We start from the raw sequence: 12,399 nt of genomic DNA on the forward strand, positions 1-12,399 counted from the left end.
GCCTGTTAATTATGTTTTCAGCTACCGGTAAATATCTAGTACGCATATTACCAAAATTAAACCCATTGCACAAACTTGCACTGATTTTGCTCTAAATTCAGCAAAGGAAATGCAGAAAAAGTTTCCTTGGCCTGCCAATGGGTAAGTAAAATAAACATAACAGTTACATTCTCGATTATCAGACAATGATTATCTTAGCATCTTATGCTGGTTTATTATGTTATGCAATTTTGCTTCTCAAGTTCTTATTATAAAGATCTTTAAATATTTTTACTGGAGAACAAGATAAAAATAGTGATTACGGTAATTGATAATCCACACATGCTTGGGTTCCCTTTATTAATCTTTTCTTCTCTCTTTGTCTCACACTGTTTAAATAATTAGTCCTCTTGATGAGAGTATATTTTAGTCTTTTTAAACCATTCGAAAGAAAATAAACTGTCTGCTGGCCACATTAGCATCTGCTTCCCGTGTGTGTGTGTGTGTGTGTGTGTGTGTGTGTGTTTGTGTGTGTGTGTGTGTGTGTGTGTGTGCATGTGTGTGTTTTAGTTAGTTAAGAGGCACCTGCTCCTGCCGTGGCATATTTCCTGGCGTGCTTGGCACTGGTAGTGCCCAGGAATCCCCCTTCCCTCCTCTCATTTCTCCACATCCCATAGCCAAACCTCTACGGAAATCATTTGGAAAAGGGACTTGAGCATTAAAGATAACCACACCTGTGATTATCATTAGACAGAGGTGCTGTAAAATGTTAAATCCCTCTCTTTAGTTTAAGTTTCTTTTAATGAGCGGAAAATTAAACCTTTCGGGCAAATTCCAAGTGTTGAATTTTATATAACGATTTAAAAAGAAGTGCTCTGTGAGGTGATTTGTTTTCAGGAGTGTTTTAAGGGCTGGACGAGAGAGACAGAGTGGGACCCTCTTAGTGAGGGTGAGGGGAGGAGAGGCGAGGGGTCTCCATCCTCACATGTCTGCACTCTGCGTCATCACCCACACAGTTCCCTCATTTCTCATTCTTTGTCAGTTTGATTTGTTCGACTTTTTTCTCTATGGGCTATTTAACTGTTCTCTGGACGCTTGTTACCCTTGAGTTTTTAACACCGGAGGAGAGTGAAGCCAGTGTGCTGGATGCTACATCATTGCATGTCAGTCTTGCTGTATTATATTAAACAATAAGCCACCGCTGAGTGTTACTGTTTTGCCAAGATTATGTGCTGAGCGAGTACTTTACAATAAGGTTTCATTTGTTAACGTTAGTTAACATGAATTATAAAGCATTTGTGACCCTAAACAACAAAACCAGTCGTAAGTAGCTCAGGTATATTTGTAGCAATAGCCAAAAATACATTGTACAGGTCAAAATTATCGATTTTTCTTTTATGCCAAAAATGATTAGGATATTAAGTTAAGATTATGTTCCATGAAGATGTTTTGTAAATTTTCGACCATAAATATATTATAACTTAATTTTTAATTAGTAATATGCATTTATAAGAACTTCATTTGGACAACTTGTAAGGTGGTTCTCCATAAAAGTTCTGTTTGTTAATATTAACTAATGGACCTCATCCAAAATTAAATAACAATGAGCCATTGTATTTTTTTTAACTATGTTGACAAAGATGTATAAACACTGTAAAAAATGTATTATCCATTGTTATGTGATGTTAGCTAATGCATTAACCAATGCTAACTAATTGAACCTTATTGTAAAGTGTTACTAGAGGTGTTGAGGCATGATGCAAAGTGGTAAAATTACTGTAACTTATGGTGAAGAGTGGATTACTGGTTTTGTTAATTAAAGACTCCAGTGTTAATAGTTATATTTATATTGTATATATTTTGCCATTAATTAATAAATTTGTAAATAATGATAGTCATCAAAATAATAAAAACAATTACAAATGAAATAAATTTTAAAAAATGGGCACAGAAGTTTAACTGTAGAATGATGAATATTATCTATATTATTTTTTTTCTAATTTTGATTTTGATTTTTTACTTTTTTGATTATGTTCAAAAGGTTGAAGGTGATAAACATGATAATCAGGTGCAATTGTTTGAAAAATCAACCATTACCAAGTTTACATTGAAGTTAAATGCTTTAAGTTTTTGTTTCCAGAACTCTAAAAACATTTGTGATATATTATGTGTACTTTGCAGCCAAATATATATGATTATATTTCTGACAGCAAAGCTTAAACAATAGAATGATTTGAGATGATGGATATATGTGACCCTCGGCCACAAAACCAGCCATAAGGGTTATGTTTTTGAAATTGTACATTGTTTATACATCATATAAAAGCTGAATAAATAAGCTTTCCATTGATGTATGATTTGGCTGAGATACAACTATTTTAATATCAGGAATCTAAGGGTGCAAAAAAAAATACTTAGAAAATCGCCTTTTTTAGTTGTCCTAATGAAGTTCTTAGCAATGAATATTACTAATCAAAAAATACGTTTTGATATATTTACGTTAGGAAATTTACAAAATCTCTAAATGGAACATGATCTTAATATCCTAATGATTTTTGGCATAAAAGAACAATGTATAATTTTGACCCATACAATGTATTTTTGGCTATTGCTACTTAAGACTGGTTTTGTGGTCCAGCCTCACATATAAAATGTAATATTAATAAACACTTTTGTTTCTCTATGATTTCTCAGCTGGAATCCGAGCTGGAGCAGTGTGAACGAGAGAGCGCCGAACTGCAGGAATACGCAAACTCCGTCCTGCAACAGATCGCCGACCACTGCCCAGACATCCTGGAGCAGGTGGTCAACGCTCTGGAGGAATCCTGCTGACCGGACCGGACTAGATCACAGAGCCGAGCCCTGCCTCCTTCTCTCTTCCTGCTTCTCCTTCCCTTTCTTCACAGGATGCCAGCACACAAACTCTCGCACCCTCACCCACATGCACAAATCAAAGGACAGACACATACGGGAAAGACTGACAGCTCACAAGTCAAGTACACGCTTGGATTGGCTTCGGGGTGTGGGAACGGTGGGCTTTCCTTCTGCCATCCCCTACCACCACATTCATCCAGTTTTACACTCACATAAACATGGGGAAGGAGAAACCGAAAGGGGGAAACGGGCGGCGGGGGAAGCTTAGTATTATAAGACATGTTCACTTATTTAGTTGTCTGTCTTGGAAACCCATCCTGCGGGAGGTGAAGTTCTCTCTGTGAGGGTCAGGAAATAGTCTCCTTATCTTGATATACACTATTGCCACAGCTTTTAAAAGCTGCAGGATTTTGAAACCGGTTTGAAGCAATTACAATTTTTTTCCCTCCCCTTCCTCCTCTCCCTGTTTTTTTTTTTTTTTTTCTAGATGCTTTGTTACTGACGTTAAATTATGGGTCATTCGCGCAGGGCAAAACTCCTGCACTCTCGAACCATCTGGTTTCACTCAAAACTTGGTTAATGCTTCGGTTGTGCCAGCAGACAGTCCGTGCGGACTTCAACATACTTTTACTATCGTAGTCAGTAGCGGGTTTAGATTACTGCAACCCCCACCATCTGGGAATTTACTATTGACTTGGTTACTGGCGGCTTTCGTCCCGAAGTCTCGTTCATAAAAGTTCTGAACGGACAATATGGGTAATGTTATCCCGCATGCACCTGTCACCAGCTAAAGAAACCACAGCCCTGGTTTGTGTCTCTTAAAGGTGAGAGGAAGAAAATTATTTGCCTTGGAAGTTGTAGGTTTATTGCTGCTAACATTTGTCTTTGCATGTGGCAGGTTTGGTTTGGTTATGTTTTTCTTTTTTTTTTTCTTTTTTCTCGTGGCCGGCTCTCTGATGAACACAGAGGGTGCAGATGTTGTGGACGCAGTCATCAGAGAGCAGCTGCCACACATCACTGGAATAGGAAAATAGGCACCTATCACTCATTCCGTACTTTGAAAACTATGTTGTCTCACACTGGGATGAAGACTGGCTGTAGTTTCTCCGTTTGCTCGATTTTCCAAAGCAAAGAGTTGGAGGCTGCAGGGTTTCGCTTGACGGATAAGGTCAAATAAGAGTAGCTGTTTAGATTTTATTCCACACTCTCTTTTTTCTAAACAGTTGGAAGTTGTTTTTTCGCGGTTGCTTTGTGAGATACCATCAAGCTTTGATCCCAAGCATCTCGCATCTACCATCATGCTCCTCTCTTGCTCTTTGCTTGGCTTCATATCATCATCCTCAGAGCCGGGCGTCTCTGTTAGCACAGCCGGCAGGTGTATCCTCTTTCACTTTATGGTTATATGGGTCCGTATCCGTTGGCATTGGGTGTCCCTTTTTGGAGTGATAAGATACAACCTCGGTCAACTTGTGATAAAGGTAGTTCGGCCGTTGCTTTAAAGTCCAGAGTCGACTTCCCCTGTGGATGACACTGGGTGTAACGTGCCCTCTGCTCTTCTCTCTCTATATCTCCTCATCCCTCCCTCATTCATGCCTGTGTGTAGTTTATGGCTCTGACCTGCTGTGCTGTGTTATTCATACTCCTCTCTGCACGATAAGCCCGATAGACAAGACAAACAACACAAGATCACAGCAAATATAATCATCTCTCTGCTTCTCACACGCTCCCATATCACCAAACCACCTCTGCTCATGGCTATACGCACCAGTTATGAGGGAACCTGCCACGTGTTATTGGGCCAAACGTTTGCTTTACTTAGATTACTGTGACTAGTACTAGTATATTGTCCTCCAGTGATTCATGTTTGCTTGTCTCTGTGAATGATTTAGACTAAAAGACATTTGGGTGAATTTCATAACGCATCCAAGTCACATTGCACCCAAAAGCCGTGAAATAATCAAGAATAAGAAATTATATGTTACGTAAAAAGGAAAAGCTAAATTAATGTTACATTTCATTAAAACTAAGCACGTTTTCTTTTAAAATGCTAAAAATTAAGTTTTATTTTTTATATTTTCATTCATATTATAAAAATAATAGTTACAGTTGAGGTCAAATGTTTACATCCCTCTTTCAGAATCTCCTAAATGTTAATTATTTTACCAAAATAAGAGAGATCATACAAAATGCATGTTATTGTTTATTTAGTACTGACCTGAATAAGATATTTCACATTAAAAATGTTTACATATGGTCCACTAGAGGAAATAATAGTTGAATATATAAAAATGACCCCTTTCAAAAGTTTACATGCACTTGATTTTTAATACTGTGTTGTTACCTGAATGATCCACGGCTGTGTTTTTGTTTAGTGATAGTTATTCATGAGTCCCTTGTTTGTCCTGAACAGTTAAACTGCCTGCTGTTCTTCAGAATAATCCTTCAGGTCCCACAAATTTTTTGGTTTTCCAGCATTTTTGTGTACTTGAACCCTTTCCAACAATGACTGTATGATTTTGAGATCCATCTTTTCACACTGAGGACAACTGAGGGACTCATATGCAACTATTACAGAAGGTTCAAGCACTTACTGTTGCTCCAGAAGAAAAAAAAACACATGCATTAAGAGTGAAGGGTGAAAACTTTTGAACAAAATGGAGATACATTTTTCATTTAGTGCTGCCCTTCAGAGGCTACAAAAGATAGTTGCATGTTTCCCAGAAGACAAAATACGTTAAATTTACCCTGATCTTCAAATTCAAAAAGTTCATCTTCCGGCTCTTAATGCATGTTTTTTTTTTTCTGGAGTATCAGTGAGCGTTTGAACCTTCTGTAACAGTTGCATATGAGTCCCTCAGTTGTCCTCAGTGTGAAACAGATAGATCTCAAAATCATACAGTCATTGTTGGAAAGGGTTCAAATACACAAAAACGCAGGAAAACTAAAGAATTTGTGCGACCTAAAGATTTTTCTCAGGCAGGTAGTTGAACTGTTCAGGACAAATGAGGCAAATCTTTTATGTTAAATATCTTCTTCAGGTCAGTACTAAATAAACAAAAACATGCATTTTGTATGATCCCTCTTGGTAAAATGATTAACATTTTTTAGATTCTGAGAACGTTTGACCTCAACTGTAAGTAAATGTAACATTTTATTCACATTTGCATAAATTAAAGCCAGTAAAACAAATACTAAATTGATGTAAACAAAATTGTCATGAAATGGTCATAATGCCTGTGTTTGTTTTCCTAACACATTATATAATTTCCTAGACATGTACTTGACATGTTTCTGATATTTTGCCCTCATGCATTTATAATTAACTAAGGCTAAACGTGGCAACATGGGGCCACTTTAACAACACATTCCCACGCTTGCATACGCAATGCCAAGAAAACATCCATTCGCGTGCCATTCTCACCCTTAGAACCGTAGATCTTATTGCAGTCATATACGTTGCATATCTATAAAGTACTTTATGGTTTTATGCTCTTAATTACAGCTGATGGACTTCCTTATGAGGACATAAATGTGACGAGCAGCTCTGCTGGGCTTTTAAAAATCAAACAGCTGATTGATGACGCCCATCCTGTTTTTCATCTCTGTCGCTTTCTTCCCCGTCTGCTATCTCGTTCACGCACAAACACAGTTTTGGCCGTCACCCGTGAGGCTCTGAAATATGGGGCTCGGTTATCTACACCGTGGCCGAATCTCCCCGTTTAGACTAAACACAGACCCCTCACGCACACACTCGCTATCACAGGCCCTCTCGCGATTTATGTGCTTTAGTACAGGAGCTGGCCTCTTACCGCCGCTCAGCGCAGGAGAATTCGCTAAGAAAACAAAAGGAAGGAACGCTGTGATAACCGGGAGCAGATCAGAGCAAGAACGACCCTGGCGCTTTGCAGAGGGTGTTATTGTGTGTTGAGTGAGTGTCTCTCTGGAGCTCTGGTATTTGTGTGATTGCTGGTTATAGGCAGACCTAATCACACAGAAGAGCATGGAAATTCCCTGCAGGCTTTGGATCGCTCCGTATGTTCGGAGGCTCCCCTGTCTTCAGTGATTCCTCCTCGTGTTTTTGAGGAATTAAAGAGATTTACACCACTTGCTAATTACCAAAACATTCAGTAGCACTTTGTATGAAGCCTGCAGATGAATTCAGAACACCTTGCTTAGTCATGTTTACAACTTGGACGACTGTAATGCATTATAAAACATGAAATGTGGCTTTGATAATGTGTTGTTTTTAAGGGTGTAACCATTAGATAGTGTATTAAAACTAGTCGTAATTATAAGAACATTAAGCTGATAATGAATTGTATTGTAAGTCATTATGAATGCATGAAGAATGCAGGCCCAGTTCTGTTTGTATAATGCATTATATACCTGAATTCACTATAATCACCTGTTTAACCCTATACAGGCTCACTTTTTTTTGCAAACCACTAGAAGCAGCTCATAGGATGTGGTAAGCTGACTCTCCATGCCGTTTGGCTTTATACATCTACCTGGCTTGAAACTGCGTTCAGCCATGAGTGTGAATGAGCATGAGGTGTTGCTTCATGTTCTAGTATGAACATTTTTCATCCTCATTAAACTCACCGAGGCATGTCTGTGGAGGGAGAGAGAGAAGGAGCAAGCGTGGGGCGGCCAGGCTTCGCATGGGCTGTAAGGACCCCACTTATTTTCCATTTGTTTTTATTCTACCCCATTTTGCCCTGTAACATGAGACATTTATCACGATGTCTACTTAAATGCATCAGAAAATGGATTACATCATGTTGTGCGTCCCATAATTCTTAGCAGCGTTCATCATAATTTTGTCATGCAGATGTTATAATCTTTTTTCATTTGTTACTAGAGGACTATGAGAGCACTGCCAGAGATGTCTCATACACACATGCATATACAAAAATCTATATTTATATATGAAAATGACTTAGTTGAACATTTTGCACAAGCGTCTGGGGAGGAAAACATATCCGTCTGAACAAAATGGCTGTTTGCTATTAAAAAAAAAAAACTAGTGACTCTAACATTTGTCTTGAAATGAAAATTAAAGAAGCCTTTCTAAGTGTCAAATCAAAGCTGTTAACAAAGATTTTCAAAAATGTGGTTGATGTACTGTGGCTATCTTCTCCGCATCTTGTTTGATTTTGATTCTGAGTCTTTTTTTTTGTTTTGCAGTCCTTGATAGTGTGCGTGATTGCAATGTTGAAAACCGCAGCGTGTTTTGTATTCCAAAACATGTATGTCTATTCTTAGGGTTGGAGATGCATCCGTGACCGTGTTTCGAGTGGACTGAGGGATTGCCAAGACCTTTGCTTGAGAACTGTGATACTTCTAGCACTCTGGGTTGCTGGAAAGTCAGTGTTATTTTAGATTAGCATCATTCGTGGATTTTTCAGTAGATAATAACTATGTTGTGTTGACCGTTTTGGTCAGATGATCAGCGTCACTCGACACAAGGCCTCATTTTTATGCTCGCACGCGTAAACACACTTAAAATTTTTATGGCGTCCTAAGTAGATTGCCTATTAAATTGTTTACTTATTAACTCATCTAGAATTGTCATTATTTACCCAAACGGTCCGTTAACACATCCACATTTTTCATGCATTACTTCCCTCCACTTAGTTTGATGGACTGAGACTGTTTAAAGCATGAAACCACATAAAACATCCGCTGAAGGATTTGGCAAGTTTATGTCTGACTTTCCGTTCTCCATCTGAGCGAATTCGGTGCCAAACGAAGCTAGTCTGCTCTAGAAAGTGCCACAAATAATAACCTGCCTGTCGTTCGTCAGCAACCAAAGCCAGGTCACGTGACCTTTTACTGTTTATATCGTGTTTGCTTTATATTTAAACCTTTAAACCTTAATTGACACAATAAAAGGTCAAACCCAAACCAGGCCTGCTGTGCTCGGGTAGCTGCTGGAGTCCAGCTAGATCAAGCACCGGCACAGACGCCTTTATTAAGCGTATAATAGACATGTTCGAGTGTCTTGAGTTGAATGAAGCAGCATTATATTCACAAGGACCTAATCTTCGTTGCAACTCAGAACTGTGTATGTGGTTAAAAAGACTGTTATAAAGTTGTGTGTGCCTATATGAGAGAATATGTCAGGCTTGTAGTTGGCACTTGTTTTTTTTCCTCTGAATTTTATCCTAAGAGAGTGTCAGACCTCAATATCACCCCATCCACATCGCGCTCTCTTGGCTCCAGCAACCCTGCCTTCTGTCACAGTGAGGGTCTATATCTTTTCTAATGATTCATGCTCTTTTTGTACGCAGTACACAGAAACACTGTCAAGGAGGATTCTCGCCCTTTCCCCTTTAATTTAATGAAGAAAAATAAATGGAAAAATGTCAACTTTAACCCAAAGCTGGTCATCTTTCATGTCTTTTTTTTTTTTTTTTTTAATGGTGTTTTCACGTTCACAAAAATACTGCCTTATGTCTGTGTGGAAAAGATATAAAGATTTCTGTAAAAAGAAAATGAAATATAACAAAAAGGCGTATTGTATTCAACTTTTGCCTTTGTATGTATATAAACTCTATCATTCAGTCCTTTGTGTTTGAGCGTTTTCTGTCTTTCAGATGCTACAATATGCACTGTACAAACTTAGTGAGCTGCCTACTTATTAATTCTTATTTCATATTATATTTCAATATTTCAATAGCCAGTATTCATGTATTTTTATGCTTATTTGGAGTCATATTTTTGTGAGTTTCACTTAAGTTTTCCACTTATGTAGATAGTAAACAGCAGGGTAGCTCACTAGGTTTTGGATCAGAGCTAATGTTCCATAATTGCTCAGTGAGTCACTTCATAGTCTCAAATGTGTATAAGCTGTATTGTTGTGGTGACATCCACAGTGTTGAGCAGGAGCCTCCCTTCCTCTTCTGCGTCTTTCAACTCCAGACAGAAAGAACCTGTTTGATACCGATGCCTCAACCCACAAAAAAGGAACGCAGATGGTCCGCTGAGATGTCTTGGTTTCCTCCTGCAGGTTTTTGTACAGACCCCCCAAGGACTGGATTTATTGCCGATTACACATCACCACTTGGGCCACCCAGCGGAGTTCCTGTATGAGTTTACACTCCTCATTTTACGATATACAACTTGCATGCAGTATATATCAAGTAGCGACTAGAGCATGCGGAGTGGGAAAGATCCCGTCGCTGTAGGGAAAATCACTGGAGAGGCCTACCACGCCAAGCCTGTGTTTGCTAAACACAGGCAATGAGAAGAATATGACCACTATTTAAGCCACCATTTAAATGTGCAAATTTCAGGGGAATTTCCTCATGGGAAGACCTTACTTATGTGCTGAGCCCGGTCCAGAAATCACAGGAGCTGCATCCAGACTCATACTTTCAGAGTATGTGCTGTTCCATGAAGAATTAACTTCTCAACAGTTAATGAAGTACGAGGTATGCCGGTGTGCAGTATAAATACATTCCCAGACATGCTACATCCATACTGCTGTTGCATTTGCATAATGCATAGTAGAGGTAAGCATATTCTGACCAGGGTTGTACCTTTAAGGAGTGAATTTAGAATGTATTTTGATTGTAATTCAGTTTCAGAATTTGAATTGTACGGAGTAAAATTCCAGTTTAAAATTCCAGTTTCCATTTCAAAAAATGTAAAGCCGTTGTCAATGGATAGAAAGAATGTTCCATGGATGGATAGATAGATAGATATGTCCATCCATGGATCTATGTATTGTTCTACATAAATAGTACTACTGATGGATCTATCTATGGATATAAAAACCGTTCTATCAATTTTTATAGATAGATTGATATAACAATTCATGGATCAACAGAAAGAACGTTCCATCAATTTTTCTGTATAGATGCAACGATGATAGGACTATTCATAGATAGATAGATAGATAGATAGACAGATACATTCCATTCATTCATGGATGGATAGATCTATGAATCGTTATACGTGGATGGATGGATAGATAGATGGATAGATAGAACGATGGATGGACAGGACGATAGATAGATAGATAGATAGATAGATAGATAGATAGATAGATAGGTAGGTAGGTAGATAGATAGATAGATAGATAGATAGATAGATAGATAGATAGATAGATAGATAGATAGATAGATAGATATAACAATTCATGGATGGATGGAAAGATTGGCTGTAACGTTGTATATAGACTGATGCATTGCTGGAAATAACTATTCAGGGATAGATAGATAGATAGATAGATAGATAGATAGATAGATAGATAGATAGATAGATAGATAGATTCATAGATGGAAACATCTATGAATCGTTCTAGGCTACATGGATGGATTGATCTATGAACACAAAGAATGTTCCATCTAGATAGATAGAAGCATATAACAATTAATGGAAAGACTAGCTTAATGTTTTATATAGACGATTGCAGGATAGAACTTTTTAGATAGATAGACATTGTTATATGTAGATGGATGGACGGATATAAAGAACGATCCATATATCGTTATTATCCACCTTTTTTCCTGTAACCAATGAGCACCGCCATTACGTTTGGGTGCTCTCTTTAATATGAATTTTGTTCTATTAAAAAAAACGACTGAATTAATTAATAAAAAAAATGTGAACGATGTTTTGCGCACCAGCAAATCTGTCCGTGTCCCAAAAGAAAACGAGCCTAAGTTAAAATACTGTGTTTGTGAAATAATAAAATAAAATGTTAAAATAATGGCATCATTTTGTGTACGAAATACCGCGAATTTCGCGCCGTCCAGAAGTTGTATGTTTGTACATCTGTTTTCGGTGCAGCCAACAGGGCCGGAGTGGGACTCCTTTTCAGCCCTGGAGTTTCAAGCCTTAGACCGGCCCACTTTAGTTCACGACTGACTATATTAAAATGACGTAATTTCCAATTCAGTGCAAATACAGTAGCCTAATTGTTGCTTCACAGTGAAGATTTATTTGAACAGTTAACACAATGTAATGTTTAACAGTATCAGTATCTATTTTCTGTTAGAATTAGTGCTCATAAATATCCAAACCTTGAAATGAAAAAATATCAAATAAATACAAATATATATTAAGCTATATGTATAAAATAAAGATTAAAATAAAATGTATTAAACTTTCTAATGACACTATCATGTCTTTTTCAAGTAAACAGCTGCTTTATAAGTTCAAATATTTTTCATAAATGAGAACATTAAAGGGTAAATCTCCAACACTATTCTTTTAAACATCACAATGTCCTTCTCTGCAATATCTGAATATATATTCTGTGCAAAATTGTTCACAGATATCCAGTCCTTAAACACAAATAAAGAATAGAACAAGTATTGCACTGTCCTACCTGCCCATTCTAGTGTGTTGGGCTCATGACTGGTGCTTGGTAACGTTACGGGGCCTGGCTCTTCACTGTTAGCAGCAAACTGGACTAGAGGCTGCTGCTGCTGAAGAGCAACCGTACAAGAAAAAGTTTGATACATAAACATGAACGATGATTTGCAGACATCGTTGTTTTGCACTGCTCCTAACTAGCTTGACGTTAACCAGGGG

At 37.8% G+C, this 12,399-nt stretch overlaps 1 protein-coding gene across 1 annotated transcript in view; it reads left to right on the forward strand.

The window, feature by feature from the left end:
* The window catches only part of erc1b (ELKS/RAB6-interacting/CAST family member 1b), a 226,103-nt gene extending 223,188 nt beyond the window's left edge, over nucleotides 1-2,915 (forward strand). Inside the window, exon 14 of the mRNA XM_073837702.1 lies at nucleotides 2,674-2,915. Coding sequence (XP_073693803.1) covers nucleotides 2,674-2,811 — 138 coding nt within the window. The 3' untranslated portion in view covers nucleotides 2,812-2,915. The remainder of the gene's footprint in view (nucleotides 1-2,673) is intronic.
* Nucleotides 2,916-12,399: the final 9,484 nt, after the last annotated feature.

The sequence above is a fragment of the Garra rufa genome, chromosome 4, assembly GCF_049309525.1.
Source record: "Garra rufa chromosome 4, GarRuf1.0, whole genome shotgun sequence".
Classification (NCBI taxonomy): domain Eukaryota; kingdom Metazoa; phylum Chordata; class Actinopteri; order Cypriniformes; family Cyprinidae; genus Garra; species Garra rufa.